Source organism: Salmo salar, chromosome 14 (genome assembly GCF_965601325.2).
Source record: "Salmo salar chromosome 14, fSalSal1, whole genome shotgun sequence".
Taxonomy (NCBI): Eukaryota; Metazoa; Chordata; class Actinopteri; order Salmoniformes; family Salmonidae; genus Salmo; species Salmo salar.
In genome coordinates, this window is record NC_138304.1 from 46,648,845 (window position 1) to 46,665,779 (window position 16,935).

Here is a 16,935-nt window from a genome sequence, read left to right on the forward strand (position 1 = left end):
ACCAATGAGAGGCAGACATCTGTTCACTCGAGCAACTCCGAAATTGCTTTCCTTTCCTTGTCATTCAATGAAATCACAAGACATTTCCTGGAAGAATCTCTTTTGAGGGCAACGTTTAAGCTTTAGGCGGTCAAAATGCAGGTCTTGGGATCATTCGCGATAATTCTGTCCATATTTTCTGTTCATTCTACCGTTTACTTCCAAGAACAATTCCTTGATGGAGGTAAGTTCGTTTTATTTCTGACGTTTCACCCTCGTCTAGAAACGTTAGCTAGCTAGCCTACTTACTCAGGCCATGCACGAGTTTCAAAGATGGACCTGAAAATGTGTTGCCACACTGCCTTCTCTTCAATTTAACTGTATACTGCAGATTTTGTTTCAAATTCATTACTTTCATGTTAATGCTAGCTATATTGCTACATATTGAAAGAAAGTTAGCTTTGACAATGTAACATTAGCAGACTTAGTTAGCTAACGTTAACTACAGTCACGTTAGTTAGGCTACACTGGTCAGCCAAATTCATGAGTACCATTTGTAACATTTGACTCACCATAGCTAATCATCAAGCCATTTTGTTTTTGCGTATGTCATCAGAGAAGTGGCTAGTGACACTTTTTTTTTTTTTAATTAAAACTGAAATGAATGTTTTTGCACCTATCAGATGGTGTCCAGACTGTAAAATTACTGTGTTTGAGATGGAGAAGGCCTTGTGCCATATTTTACACTGTAAGGTGATATCAGTGATTGGTCTTCATTTTTTGACGATTCTGACTGTTCAAATGGTTGGTGTATCTTTCTGCAGATGCCTGGAAGACTCGCTGGCTGGACTCTAAGCACAAGGCAGACTACGGAGAGTGGAAACTGACAGCTGGTAACTTCTATGGAGATGCTGAGAAGGACAAAGGTCAGTTCCTTATTGCTTCCTGGGTCGCTGACCTTACTGGGTCAGTTTCTTTATTGTCTCCTGGGTCAGTGCTGCCTACCAGGGTTGGGGTCAATTCAGGAAGTGAACTGAAATTCCTACACTGGTTATAGTTTTTCGGTTTACTTCCTAAATTGATGGAATTTACCACAAGCCTGCTGTATGGCTGGGGTCTTGAACAAGTTTTGTTAACTGAGATACTGATAATGGGTGTATTGTGATTTGTGACTATGGTGTTGTCAGTCATGACTGTTATACAGCGAGTATTCATCAGTGTTCACCATGCATCACTCTGGCTGTGTCCCCAGGTCTACAGACCAACCAGGACGCCCGTTTCTATGCCGCATCGGCCCGCTTCGAACCCTTCAGCAACGAGGGAAAGACTCTGGTGATCCAGTTCACTGTGAAACATGAGCAGAAAATTGACTGTGGCGGCGGTTATGTCAAGGTGTTCCCCTCTACCCTTGACCAGGCTGACATGCACGGAGACTCCCAGTACTACATCATGTTCGGTAGGTACTCTGTCTGGTCTAATGGGTAGTGCACTGGGGTGCATTCATTAGTGCACATCATAGAAAATTGTAGCCAAACATTTTGCAACATAAACAAGAGTTTTTATATTATACAAATTCAGGTAGGTCCCTTCCCGTCTTTGTTCCATTTGCTTCTGTTTGGTTAGTGAATACACACCTGAGTTTTTCCTAAATTGAACACATTGTGACATGACTGGGGAAAACTCTGGGTCCTTATTGTAGCCTATGAGTAGGTTTATTTCCTAGTCTAATGACGTGGGCAGGAACATCAGGACTGGTGTGTGTGTGACGATAACTCATTCATATTGAAAAGTTTTGTGGTGATTGGATGGAAGGTCTCCACTAGAGGTTAACCGATTATGATTTTAACGTCGATACCGATTTATTGGAGGACAAAAAAAGCCGATACTGATTAATCGGCCATATTATGATGATTATTATTTTTATATATATTTGTAATAATGACAAACAATACTGAATGAACACTTAACTTCTTATGGCTCAAATCCCATTAACGGGATCGATTTGACAACATCCGGTGAAGTGGCAGAGCGCCAAATTCAAAAAACAATATTTAACTTTCATACATTCACAAGTGCAATACACCAAATTAAAGCTGAACTTCTTGTTAATCTAGCCACAGTGTCAGATTTCAAAAAGGCTTTACGGCGAAAGCAAACAATGCTATTATGTGAGGACAGCACCACATCAAACAACACAGACAATCATATTTCATCCCGCCAGGCGTGACACAACTCAGAAATAACGATATAATTCATGCCTTACCTTTGATGAGCTTCTTCTGTTGGCACTCCAATATGTCCCATAAACATCACAAATGGTCCTTTTGTTCGATTAATTCCGTCGTTATATATCCAAAATGTCCATTTGGCGTGTTTGATCCAGAAAAACACCGGTTCCAACTTGCGCAACATGACTACAAAATATCTCAAGTTACCTGTAATCTTTGTCCAAACATTTCAAACTACTTTCCTAATCCAACTTTAGGTATTTTAACGTAAATAATCGATCAAATTTAAGACGGAATAAACTGAGTTCAATACCAGAGGAAAACAAAGTGGAGCGTGCTTTTCAGGTCACGCGCCTCTATCAAACAGTGCACTTCCCTCGAGTCTCGTTCTGAACAGGGCTACTTCATTACACAAAGGAAAAACATCAACCAATTTCTAAAGACTGTTGACATCCAGTGGAAGCGATAGGAACTGCAAGCAACTGCCTTAGAATTATGGATTCTCAATGAAAACCCATGGAAAAGAGTGGATGGTTTGTCCTCGGGGTTTCGCCTGCCAAATAAGTTCTGTTATACTCAGACATCATTCAAACAGTTTTAGAAACCTTAGTGTTTTCTATCCAAATCTACCAATTATATGCATATCCTAGCTTCTGGGCCTGAGTAGCAGGCAGTATACTTTGGGCACACTTTTCATCCGGACGTGAAAATAGCGCCCTCAAGCCATAAGAAGTTAAGTTAATATAATACATAAATAAAATCAATTTAGTCTCAAATAAATAATGAAACCTGTTCAATTTTGTTTAAATAATGCAAAAACAGTGTTGGAGAAGAAAGTTAAAGTGCAATATGAGCCATGTTAAACGTTAAGTTCCTTGCTCAGAACATATACTGTTACCGAATGACCACTTAAATAGCAAAACAGTAACTCAGTAATACAATAAATTACACTAGAAAGTCTTAGAAGAATTCTCACAGAAGAATACAACATTTGTATTGCTGGTGGTTCAATATTCCCAGTTAAGAAGTTTTAGGTTGTAGTTATTATAGGAATTATGACACCGACTATTTCTCTCTATACCATTTGTATTTCATATACCTTTCACTATTGGATGTTCTAATAGGCACTTTAGTATTGCCAGCCTATTCTCGGGAAGTCATAAACTGTAATCATGACTCTTGAACTCATAAACAGCGCTGTGCTTCAAGCATTGCTAAGAGCTGCTTGCAAATGCAGTAAAGTTTGAATGAATGCTTACTAGCCTGCTGCTGCCTACCACCGCTCAGTCAGACTGGTCTATCAAATATTTAATCATAGACTTAATTATAATAAACACAGAAATACGATTCTTTGGTCATTAATATGTTCAAATCCGGAAACTATCATTTCGAAAACAAAACGTTTATTCTTTCAGTGAAATACGGAACCGTTCCGTATTGTATCGAACGGGTGGCATCCCTAAGTCTAAATATTGCTGTTACATTGCACAACCTTCAATATTATGTCATAATTATGTACAATTTTGGCAGATTAGTTCGCAATGAGCCAGGCGGCCCAAAAGTTGCATATACCCTGACTCTGCGTGCAATGAAGGCAAGAGAAGTGACACAATTTCCCTAATTAATATTGCCTGCTAACATTAATTAAATTCAACTAAATATGCAAGTTTTAAAAAATATACTTCTGTGTTGATTTTAAGGCGTTGATGTTTATGGTTGGGTACATTCATGCAACGATTGTGCTTTTTTTTTCTACAAATGCGCTTTTGTTAAATCACCCGTTTGGCAAAGTAGGCGGTGATTCTATGATAAATGAACAGGCACTGCATTGATTATATGCAACGCAGGACACGCTAGTTGACCTAGTAATCTCATCAACCATGTGTAGTTTGTTTTTTAATAAGATAAGGTTAATGCTAGCAACTTACCTTGGCTCCTTGCTGCACTCACGTAACAGGTGGTCAGCCTGCCACGCAGTTTCCTTGTGGAATGCAATGTAATCGGCGTCCAAAAATACCTTAATCGGCCAGTCAACCTCTAGTCTCTAGTGCTAATTTGATCATACTCTGTCCTGCGACCTGTACAGGCCCTGACATCTGTGGCTACAGCACCAAGAAGGTCCACGTTATCTTCAACTACAAGGGCAAGAATCACCTCATCAAGAAGGAAGTCAAGTGCAAGGTCAGGTGCTCACGTTTTGAGTTTTGTCCTCCGATTACCGTCTGTCTCACTCACTCTCTCACACACACCTACTTTAACCTAAGCAATCTCTCTCCCCCCTCTTCAGGATGACGAGCTGACCCACCTGTACACGCTGATCCTGAACCCAAACCAGACCTACGAGGTGAAGATCGATAACGAGAAGGTTGAGTCAGGCACTCTGGAGGAGGACTGGGACTTCCTGCCGGCTAAGACCATCAAGGACCCCGAGGCCAAGAAGCCCGACGACTGGGACGACCGCCCCAAGATGGACGATGCTGAAGACGCCAAGCCAGAGGTGTACAACCGCTGTCTTTAAAGACCGAGGCACCAAGCCTATTCAAATCAAACTTTTATTTAAACTGCATTTAGATCATATGGAAACACTTTACTGTAAAATACACCCAGTAAAAGAAAGTAGAGGACAGATGCCTCATTATTACTATAGTCAGTGCTTGACTTGGGCAGGAGCTGAGCGGAGTTTCTTTTATTTAACTAGGCAAATCAGTTAAGAACAAATTCTTATTTTACAATGATGGCCTACCCCCTGGCCAAACCCGGATGACGCTGGGCCAATTGTGCACCGCCCTATGGGGACTCCGATCACGGCCGGTTGTGATACAGCCTGGAATCTAACTAGGGTCTGTAGTGACGCCTCTAGCACTGAGATGCAGTGCCTTAGTCCGCTGCGCCACTCGGGAGGGGCTATTAGCAACACCACCTTGAATGTTTCACTGTTTGAGTTCCTGTTCCTCTGATAGACTATTAACTCAAAAGTATTGTGGAGCTCCTGCTCCTAAATATAAACTGTACCAGTGACCAAACAGAGTACCTACACCTATTTTCGTCCAAGTCATATAGTATTTATTGGTTTTACCATGATATAGTGAGGCAGACCTCAATGTGCCATAGCTCACAATATAGAAATCGCTTCCTGCTATGTGTCCAGGACTGTTCCAGTAAGCTATACTGTAGTGGTAAATGACTGTATTGTGTTCTTCCAGGACTGGGATGTGGCTGAGAACATCCCTGACCCTGATGCCAAGAAGCCTGATGACTGGGATGAGGACATGGATGGAGAGTGGGAGCCACCTGTGATCACCAACCCAGAGTACAAGGTGTGTTAAACTGGGCTGGGGCAGTGATCACGCTATACCAGTGTTCCTCAACTCCAGTCTACAAGCCCAGCTGAAGTGTACCTAGTTCAACTAATCAAGGCTTGCTATAAGTAGTTTGAATCAGGTTTGTTAGTGTGGTTCTAGGACAAAAAATGTGCAATGGATGGTACTCAAGGACATTAGTTGAGAAACACTGTATTAGCCTGGGGGGGATGTGTTATCAAACTGAACCAAGAGGAGTGTGTGTTCAGCTAATTTGTCAATGAGATGTGCTTAGCCAGAGTGGTATTCAAGACCGCAACGTTGTAGAAACATGTTATTCTTGAAAGGGAAGTTCTAGCAACATTTTTGCAACAGCTTTTGTTGTCATTCAGTTTTTGTGAAGTGGAATGGAGGAAGTTGTCCTGAAATAATGCCACACAATTTGGACCGTTTGTTGCAGAACTGGCCACTCTAACCATAAAGAAAAAAGGCTTAAATCTGGCTAGGACTTAACCTTTGTGCAACTGGCACAAGTTGAGGAAGACTCTTTAGACATTATCACACTGCATTGTTCTTAGCCCCAGGCTAGATGCATTGTTCTTAGCCCCAGGCTAGATGCATTGTTCTTAGCCCCAGGCTAGATGCATTGTTCTTAGCCCCAGGCTAGATGCATTGTTCTTAGCCCCAGGCTAGATGCATTGTTCTTAGCCCCAGGCTAGATGCATTGTTCTTAGCCCCAGGCTAGATGCATTGTTCTTAGCCCCAGGGCTAACTTAGTCTGTGTTCACATGAGCATTCTTTTTACACTGGGATAAGTATTCACATGTATTCCAAAGCCCTGGGATAACGGACAAGCGACCAACATTTTATTTTGCATTTTAGTCATTTGGTAGACACACTTATCCAGAGCAACTTACAGGAGCAATTAGGGTTAAGTGCCTTGCTCAAGGGCACATCAACATATTTTTCACCTAGTTGGCTCGGGGATTCGATTCGAACCAGCAACCTTTTCAGTTACTGGCCCAAGGTTCTTAACCACTAGACTACCTTTGGTCGCATGTCAGAGATAAATGTTACAAGACACTTAGTAATGCCATTTCCTCTTGCTTCTGGACCAGCATTTGATTTCCAACAGTGATGGTTTTTGCTGTCTAACCTCAGAAACGGTTTCACTTTTGCTATGCGATTTCGCCCCTGTACAGAGATTAATCAAATCAAACTTTATTTGTCACAAGTGCTTGAATACAAAAAGTGTAGACTTTACTGTGGAATGCTTACTTACAAGCCATTACCAACAATGCAGTTCAAGAAGAGTTAAGAAAATATTTGCAGTGAATGCTGGGCATGAACGAGAGCAACATTTCTGATCCAGGCGAAATCATGCAACAATATTGTTATCGTGGCTATATCCAATTAAATGTCGACATAAAAGCTATAAAAAGTGTTTGCTGCCCTTCCGGCAGTAGCTTTAGTTGGCTAAGTACGAAGACATTAGCCAACCTGCATGGCAACCATTTTTGTTAGGCATAGCAACCAGTTTTTGCACATATTACAGTATTTTGCTCAGATTGAAGGATGAAATGGTATAATTTTACCTATCAAATTAACATGCATATGTAAATTAAGTTTCAGTGCAGCTTTTGTGATTGGACAGTGAGCATGCTAGGCTTTGTTCTTGACCCTGTTTCACACTGGCTATTTTGGCACCGTGTTTCTGGGGCTAACTCCGAAGAGTCGGCGCTAACCGTGCTCCGGAGCAGGGCCAACTAGCCCACTTCTAAATGGGGCAAAAGTGAACATTCGCTTAGCCCAAGGCTAAAATCTTCCTTAGCCCCAGGCTAAAATCTTCCTTAGCCCCAGGCTAAAATCTTCCTTAGCCCTAGGCTAAGGTGCAGGGAGAATGCACCTAAGGCTTTTAAAAACAATGGCTAAGACTAAAGCAACAACCATGTGTTGTGTCTGCAGGGAGAGTGGAAGCCCAAGCAGATTGACAACCCTAACTACAAAGGAGCCTGGATCCATCCTGAGATCGATAACCCAGAGTACGCCGCTGACTCTACCATCTACAAGTTTGATGACATCAGTGTCCTGGGCCTGGATCTGTGGCAGGTGAGACTGGACACCACAGAATTTTAAATATAACATAGTACATTATACATAGATGCTACATATTTCTAATATGATTTATTTAATAAAATGTATGCATTTTAATGGTGGACACCTGTGAACCTCATATTTTTACCCTAAAGTTTTATCTAACCATGTGACCTTGCCAAGAAACTCTGAGGGGTGTACTACTAAGGGTCTTCCAAGCTAGCTGACTTCAGTTCACTTACTACAAGGCAGGGTCAATGAGCTGGCCAGCTAACGTGGCTAAATATATAAAAAGATGAGCCTGAAATGGGAATGATCTAGCGGACTCAACAATCAAAAAGTCACATTGAAGTTTAGTTTTTATTAATGAACCTGAAGATTAGTGGTTATTTTCTGGTTGTTTATCAATGTTGGCTGGCTAACTCCACTGAAGCTAGTTTGTAGTAAGCTAACTGAAGCTAGTTTGTAGTAAGCTAACTGAAGCTGGTTTGTAGTAAGCTAACTGAAGCTGGTTAGCTTTAGAAGACCCCGAGTAGTTCTCTGCCTTATGACTATCTACAGTAATGCTAATTGTAGGGCCTTTTCCTGGTCACGTGAAAAATAAATAGCCTTTAAAAAAAAAAAAACTTTGATTAAAAAAAAAAAAAATGTAGATAAGACACCAACATCATGAGTTTCTTTTCAGGTGAAATCTGGCACAATCTTTGACAACTTCCTGGTCTCAGATGATGTGAAGGAAGCAGAGAAGTTTGGAGCTGAGACATGGGGTGTTACTAAGGTATGTTATAACTATACTGTGTTTAACTGGCTGGTCCTCTCTATTCTCCTATGAGTGTTTTACCTATTTGTCACTCACAGCTGTATTGTACAATCCCAATATTAACACCTGTTTCAATTCATCAACTCCTTGGTTTGTTGAATCTGGTGTCCTAGTGCTGGGCTTGAGCAGAAATGGTGAACATGCCACCTACCACAATAAGGCTTCCAGTTCACTGTCAATACCTGTCCATCTACTGTTACCACCCCTCTTTATACCTGTCACAGGAGCCAGAGAAGAAAATGAAACAGGAGGAAGATGACAAGAAACGTAAAGAGGAGGATGAGAAAAACAAAGAACAAGCAACTGAGGCAGAAGAGGAAGGTGAGGAAGAGGAAGGGGAGGATGAAGGGGAGGAGGAGGAGACGCCAGAGGAAGGAACTGAGGAAGAGGAGGCTCCAGGGAAAGATGAGCTATAGGCTAGCCTGGACATGAGTGTCTGTCTGAATCCCAATTCAACCCCAAGCCACTACATCCTAGTGTCTGGTGTAGATCTGAGAGATTCGGGAAGGATGTCCACAATTTGGCTACAATTCCAACAGGGGGCAAGATGGATCTGCCAATTATCCAATCCCCTGAGATCTACACAAGTACCTATGGGGTAGGAGCTAGGGGTTGATTTAGGGTGTGTCCCACTCTGGCTCTACTAACCAGGGAGTTATCATGGCTGCTATGCATCCATCCCCTGAGAAGCCAATGGGTCCATTGAGAGTTACAAGCTTTACTGAAGTGTGTATCCCAAATGGCACCCTATCTCTGATAGTGCACTTTTGACCAGGGCCCCTGGTTAAAAGTAGTGCATATATATTAATTAGGTGATAGGGTGCCATTTGGGATACAGATTTGGTGATATTGGACTTAGTGATTCACACATCAGCTTGTATGTTTAGGTGATTTTTGTTTCCCTTATCCAGATATGACATTCATAGGTCCTCCCAATCCAGTATGTCATGCTTAATTGTGTAATATGTTCAGTGTCTATGTCCAACAGCAGTCCATTTACTTTTGTACCGTATAACATTGCTATATTCCCCTTGTCATCTGCTCTGCCATTTTATTCCCGAATCAACGTAACACACCAAGATGTTCTCCGCTCTGAAGTGATCCACAAAGTCACTGGTTGTCATCGTTTGGAAATAAATTGATTCTTGTACCACTGAATGTTTAAAGTGGAACAGATTTTTCAACATGCCTTCTCATAGACCTGGCACTTTGTCATTCAGATCAGCTCATTGTTATTCTGTGTTCTCATTACATCAATTTGTTTCGCACTGAATTTTCCTCACTGTTTGTTTGTCTTTACTGTTTGTTTCCATATGTCTTCAATGAGATTACTTTCTTGGCCATTAAAACAGTTGTTGGGTTCTCTGTGTTTTGATGAGTATTGTGAAAGATTAGTAATTTATAAATTGTCCCTCCTGTTCAATGCTGTGACTGTCAAATACAGTTTTAGTTTCTGCTTTGAATTTGAAATATTTATTTGCAAACATTCCTTCCGCCCCCTTAAGTATGGTGATTGTTCATGATAGTTGAATGGCATTCCATCCTAACAATGCCAAGGGTCTGTTGGACACCAAACATATAATTGCTGTCATGTCAACCCCATGTTGTACAGCAATGTCACCTAGGAATGCACACTTGTCTTATAACAATGTTATTCATACCAAAGTTTAAAATTAATTTAACTGAGGTCTTATCATTGACCCCTAAATATTATACTGAAAATATTGTTTGATATTAGATACAGTAGGAAAAATAATCTGAGAAGGGTCTGACTCATGATCAACCAATTAGATTAATTAAAAATACAAAAATAATTAAACCATTTTGCCATGTGGGTGACAACACAATGAATAACACTGGAGAGTTTTATCGCTTTGGTGCAATTTTTACATGTACATTTTCACAAAACGCTAAACTGATCAAACGGGCAGTTGTTTCAAAACTCTCAGAACATTTTCAATTGACTAAGTACAACCCACGTAGTCAATTTTTCACATTGCAATACATGTTCGTATAAAGTAATTGCCTTTCACAATGCAACGCTCACATTACTTTTGATAGGATTCTCTTTTGTTAATATAGATTTTACTATTAATCTGACTGCTCCTAATTGAGCACTTAAACATTTGGTAAACTTATAGATTTACATATCTGGTTTGTCTCCTACAGATTTTGAGAACTACATAATGCAAATGTATGTAAAGTAGAAACAAAAAGTATGGTGTATATACTCGAATCTACTATGATAACTATGATTTTACTTCACAATACATTTTTTTAAATCTAATATTGACTATGTAACAAATCCAATGTTTATTGGTCGCGTACACAGATATGCCGATGTTACAGCAGGTGCAGCGACATTCTTGCGTTTGTGCAGTAATACAGTGCAGTAATACAATACCAGTACACAAATAATAAAAGTCAAAAACAAAAATGCATCCCCTATACAGTAAACATGTATCCAAAAATGAAGTTGCTAAAACTGCATTGGCTAATACAGAACTGTAATAGCCTAATATATTTACGTAGCAGAAGCTTTTATTGAAAGTGAAAATAGTCCACACATTTTTGTATTAATCGAACCCACAACTCTGGTGCTGCTAGTGCCATGCTCTTACAGTATCAAATGTATTTATATAGCCCTTCTTACATCAGCTGATATATCAAAGTGCTATACAGAAACCCAGCCTAAAACCCCAAACAGAAAGCAATGCAGGTGTAGAAGCACGGTGGCTAGGAAAAACTCCCTAGAAAGGCCAAAACTTAGGAAGAAACCTAGAGAGGAACCAGGCTATGAGGGGTGGCCAGTCCTCTTCTGGCTGTGCCGGGTGGAGATTATAACAGAACATGGCCAAGATGTTCAAATGTTCATAATATGTATGAACTGAGCCACGTACAGGACCACTACAATACATACGTACAATAAAATACTTGATTACAATACAGGTGGAAGATGTATGATCGCCACCCCCATGAGCGAACCACCCTCCTTCAGGCCATGGATGATATGGGGGGTGATAAGTGCCAGTTTTAAGCCTTGTGAAGTTACTGATACCTCTCACCAAGCCACCTAATGTCTTCCTAGCGCCATAAAATACTGCCCTTGAATTAACATGGACTGTCAATGGAGGCAAGTTGTTTTCTAAGGCATCATGCTGCCGACGCGTTTACGTCATGTTCATGTCACGTGACACGTACACGTCATGTAGACGTGGCGTTCTAGTCATCTTATGTGTTACTGATTTATGTGTTAGTTTATTATGACAGATCTTACCATGAATGCCTTAAAAACATCTACATATGTTACGCGTCATATGTTAGTTTAAGTGTCTGTTTAGTTTATTATTAAAGATCTCAACATGAACGGCTTACAAACGACTACATGTACATGATTTTGTAAAAAATATTTTCCATTGCCAGAGTAATCTAATCAATTAAATTAGTTGATTATGCTAAAATAGGCATATCACCTCAATCACCTCAAAAATGATTAGGCTAGTTGATATCGTGGCCAGCCACCATTACTGTGTAGATTACCATTACTTTCTCACATCAGTACTGACACAATGGCTTCTTTGTTGGAGGTAGCCCTATTCAGAAATAAGAGGTAACCTAGGTCTCTAGTGGCGCATTCAAAACAACTCGGAATTCGGCAATCTCTGACTTCCAACTTCAGACAACTGAGCTCAGAATGGGAAAATTGTTCAGAACCGCCATCCAACTCGGAATTCCAATTCAGAAACTCGGACTTCGTTCTCTGACCTGGAAATCACTAATGTCATGATTTGACCTAGTTTTTTTCCAAGAGTTCCCAGTTTAACAGACACAATCACTGTCACCATGTAGTCCTTAGGCTATACATTTCTGTGGAGATGTCTTATGGTTAAAAACAGGGCCTGAATTGAGGAGGTATGTGAGGATTTAGGCCTAAACCTTGTTATCTTCTTGCGGATCTGTGGGACGCTAGTGTACCATTTCTACAACTTCCGGTGAAATTGCAGAGTGCCAAATTCAAATTAAATTACTATAAATATTAAACTTTCATGAAATCACAAGTGCAATACATCAAAATAAAGCTTAACTTGTTGTTAATCCAGCCGCCATGTCAGATTTCAAAAAGGCTTTATGGCGAAAGCAAACCATGCGATTATCTGAGGACAGCGCCGAGCACACAAATGCATAACAAATCATTTTCAACCAGGGAGTTGCGACACGAAAGTCAGAAATAGTGATATAATATATGCCTTACCTTTGAAGATCTTCTTCTGTTGGCACTCCAAAAGGTCCCAGTTACATTACAAATGGTCCTTTTGTTCGATAAACTCCTTCTTTATATCCATAAAAACTCAGTTTAGCTGGCGCGCTTCAGTCAATAATCCACTCGGTTTCCCTCCTTCAAAATGCATACAAAATGAATCCCAAACGTTACCAATAAACTTATCCAAACAAGTCAATCAACGTTTATAATCAAACTTTAGGTACCCTAATACGCAAATAAACAATAACATTTAAGACGGAGAATCGTTATTGTCTTTACCGGAGAAAAATACCCAAGAACACGCTCTCATTCACGCGCTTGGAAACACTACAGCCAAAATGGGAGCCACCTAGAAAAACTTCAATTTCTGGCTCATTTTTACAAAAACCAGCCTGAAACTCTTTCTAAAGACTGTTGACATCTAGTGGAAGCACTAGGAACTGCAATCGGGCACAATTTCGCCCTATTATAAAAGTGCAAGTTATTGAAATCAGTGGTAGGATGATTTTATTTTTTTGGGATGGTTTGTCCTCTGGGTTTCGCCTGACATTTCAGTTCTGTTATACTCACAAACATTATTTTAACGGTTTTAGAAACTTTAGAGTGTTTTCTATCCAAATCTACCAATTATATGCATATCCTAGCTTCTGCGCCTGAGTAGCAGGCAGTATACTTTGGGCACGCTTTTCATCTGGACGTCAAAATACCGCTCCCTATCCCAAAGAAGTTTTAAAGAGATGGGCAAAAAACATATGCTACCTCTTGTTTGCTTAACCTTAGAAAAAATAATGGTCCAGATTATATAAAGTGATCTAGGCTATAACAATCATTACGATTATTTCCGTAGTCTACAAGCCTATCGAAGGTATTGCTCAGCCTCAACATCATAGGAAAATGTGGTTGGTTTAATAAATGCTTTGCAATTTAGAATATTAGTGGTAACCTATGCCTGCCGCAAAAGACCCCCCCAAATATATAGAATCGTATGGGTCTATGCAAAGACCATACAGCTTAACAGATACTTTTTTACTCAGGAGAATCGCATTGAATCAAATCAAATCACATTGTAATTGTCACATGCGCCGAATACAACAGGTGTAGACCTGACAGGGAAATTCTTACTTACAAGCCCTTAACCAACAATGCAGTTTTAAGAAAAAAAAGTGTTGAAAGTATTTACTAAAATAAACTGAAGTTAAAAATGTTTTTACAATAAAATAACAGTAGCGAGGCTATATACAGGGGGTACCGGTACAGAGTCAATGTGCGGGGGCACCGGTTAGTCAAGGTCATTGAGGTAATGTACATGTATGTTATATGTGGTGTTGTATATGTACAACATATATGTTGTACCTCGTTCCCTTCTTCACTGAAAATAAGTTATGCATCCCCCATTCAATTCAGTTCGAGTGTGAATGTGTAGGCCTAGAGACAGTGGAAAAATACATCCATAGCTCCAGCACACAGTGGCATGTAGGGGTAGTGTATTACAATGTAAAATATGTATATATCCTATAGCCCCATGTGTGTATATTTTCATTTACAATTTAATTCATCCATGAAATAAATAATACTAGCACATCAAATTACATTATTATTGTACACAAGTCTACTCCCCTATCGACATAGTAAAAAATATTGGCTATGTGCTTTCTACAATACATTATCAACTCGTTATCAACAAAAAGTAATGATTTTCTGTCACGTGTGCTCCCTCTCCGGCCTCTAGGTCACCATGCTGTTCGTTTATGGCACACACCTGTCACCAGCATTACACGCATTTGCGCATAATGACACTCACCTGGACTCCATCACCTCCTTGATTACCTGCCCTTTATATGTCACTCCCTTTGGTTTCTTCCCCAGTCGTCATTGTTCCTGTATTTGTTCCTGTCATGTCGGTACCCTGTTTGTGTTTCTTGTTTTTGTTCATTTATTTATTAAATGTATACACTACCTGAACTTGCTTCCCGACTCTCAGCGTACTCATTACATTTTCAAATAAACCAAATTTGCCTTGTGTGTATATATTTTCATTTATAATTTAATTCATCCATGAAATAAATAATACTAGCACATCAAATTACGTTATTATTATACACTAGTCTACTCCCCTATCGACACCGAAAAAAATATTGCCTATGTGCTTTCGATAATATGTGTCACGATCGTCGTAATGAGTGGACCAAGGCGCAGCGTGAGTATAGTTCCTCATATTTTTAATCTCCGTGAAACAAAACAATAAAAAAACAACGAAATGTGAAGTCATGACGTGCACACAGGCAACTAAACACAAACAATATCCCACAAAACACAGGTGGGGAAATGGCAACCTAGAACAACATAGAAATAGACATACTAGATCACCCCCTAGTCACGCCCTGACCTACTACACCATAGAGAACCAAGGGCTCTCTATAGTCAGGGCGTGACAGTACTCCCCCCAAAGGTGCGGACTCTGGCTGCAAAACCTGAAACTAAATGGGGAGGGTAGGAGGGGTGATTAGTGGCGGTGGCGGCTCCGGTGCAGGTCGTAGCCCCCGCCCAGACCCCGGATCCGGCCATCGCGCCGGGCTGAACGCCGTGCCTGGACTGGGCATCGGCACAAAGGAAGACTCCGGCCATGGAGCTGGGTTGGACGCCGTGCCAGGACTGGGCACCAGCGCAAAGGAGGACTCCGGCCCTGGAGCTGGGTTGGACGCCGTGCCTGGACTGGGCACTGGTGCAGAGGAAGGCTCCGGCCCTGGAGCTGGACTGGACACCGTACCGGGATAGGGCATCGGTGCAGAGGAAGGCTCCCGCCCTGGAGCTGGACTGGACGCCGTGCCTGGACTGAGTACCGGTGCAGAAGAAGGCTCCGGCCATGGAGCAGGACTGGACACCATGCCTGGACTGGGCATCGGCGCAGAGGAAGGCTCCGGCCTTGGAGCTGGACTGGACACCATGCCTGGAAGCTCTGGACCGTTGACCGTCGCTGGAGGTTCCGGACCATTGACCGTCGATGGAGGTTCCGGACCGTTGACCGTCGTCGGAAGCTCTGGACTGGGAAACGTCGCCGGAAGCTCTGGACTGGGAAATGTCGCCGGAAGCTCTGGACTGGGAAACGTCGCCGGAAGCTCTGGACTGTGAATACGCACTGGAGGCACGCACTTCAGGACGAGTGCGAGGAGCAGGCACAGGATGTACTGGACTGGGGACACGCACTTCAGACCGAGTGCGAGGAGCAGGCACAGGATGTACTGGACTGGGGACACGCACTTCAGGGCGAGTGCGAGGAGCAGGCACAGGACGTACCGGACTGGGGAGGCGCACTGGAGGGCAGATGCGTGGAGCCGACACAGGTTTCACCAGACTGCTAACCGGATCTTCTGGTCGAATGTTGAGCAGAACACACTTGCACATCATCTCTCTCCCAACTTCTCCATTGCCTCCCTGACAGTCTCTGGCTCTTCCCGCGGCTCAGCCGCCAGCTCCATGTGCCCCCCCCCCCCAAAAAAAATCTTTGAGTTTCTGTGGCCGTGGTCTGACAACACGCTCCTCCAGAGTTTGCCATTCGGGCTCTAGCACTCTCCTCGGGCTCTCTATGGTCAGGGCGTGACAATACGTCGAAAGAATACAACTCGTTATAGACAAAAAGTTATTATTTTCAAATCAACCAAATTTTCCTTAGCAACACAGTAGGGCTAAATATTTCCTAGTGATATCACAACTTAAATATAACCTGCTTACTCCTCAGTCAGATCAAGGACATCTTGATCATTTTTTTCATCGTCTCTAAGGAAACTATCTTGGCCAGACACTCTCGAAAATTGAGTGCACGGACACCCTGGGAAAGCCTATGAACTCCTCTATTCGACTGAAAGCAACGAACACAACTCTTATTGGTTGTCTGATGTAGGCTACTGGGAACTGGTAACAACACAGTCTGTAAATTGGCTAACGATATTTAGATCTGTATACAGCGAGATAAGACAACATACCATGCCATGAGTTGTTGAGGGAAAGACAGATTACCTATAGATTGGACATAATCTTTTCTAGGCCATTAGCGATAACAGGAAATACACAAGCCATAGCTCAAGGTGGCTACTTTGGCATGTCGTCTTGCAGAGGAAAAACGGTAAGTTTCTAACATTTATGGTTTAATACATTTAAATATAAACTATACACCCTACGACTTTCATTAACACGCAGGCATCACGCAGATGTTAGTAAGGCATTGGTATCATGACATGTCAGTCAGATGTTCAATGG

At 41.6% G+C, this 16,935-nt stretch overlaps 1 protein-coding gene across 1 annotated transcript; it reads left to right on the top strand.

Moving 5' to 3' along the window:
* Positions 1 to 9,782, top strand: LOC106569608 (calreticulin). Its single transcript, XM_014141139.3, has 9 exons — positions 1 to 223; positions 804 to 905; positions 1,232 to 1,435; positions 4,294 to 4,388; positions 4,495 to 4,704; positions 5,411 to 5,524; positions 7,472 to 7,615; positions 8,286 to 8,378; positions 8,645 to 9,782. Exons 1-9 carry the CDS (start codon positions 136 to 138, stop codon positions 8,834 to 8,836), a joined length of 1,242 nt encoding a protein of 413 aa, XP_013996614.2. The 5' UTR covers positions 1 to 135; the 3' UTR covers positions 8,837 to 9,782.
* Positions 9,783 to 16,935: the final 7,153 nt, after the last annotated feature.

Bases quoted from the DNA above. Each gene is read 5' to 3' on its own strand.
- LOC106569608 (XM_014141139.3), top strand. From the start codon at position 136: ATGCAGGTCTTGGGATCATTCGCGATAATTCTGTCCATATTTTCTGTT. The intron at 4,389-4,494 runs GTCAGGTGCTCA...CCCCCTCTTCAG, and splicing joins AGAAGGAAGTCAAGTGCAAG to GATGACGAGCTGACCCACCT. The intron at 8,379-8,644 runs GTATGTTATAAC...TACCTGTCACAG, and splicing joins AGACATGGGGTGTTACTAAG to GAGCCAGAGAAGAAAATGAA.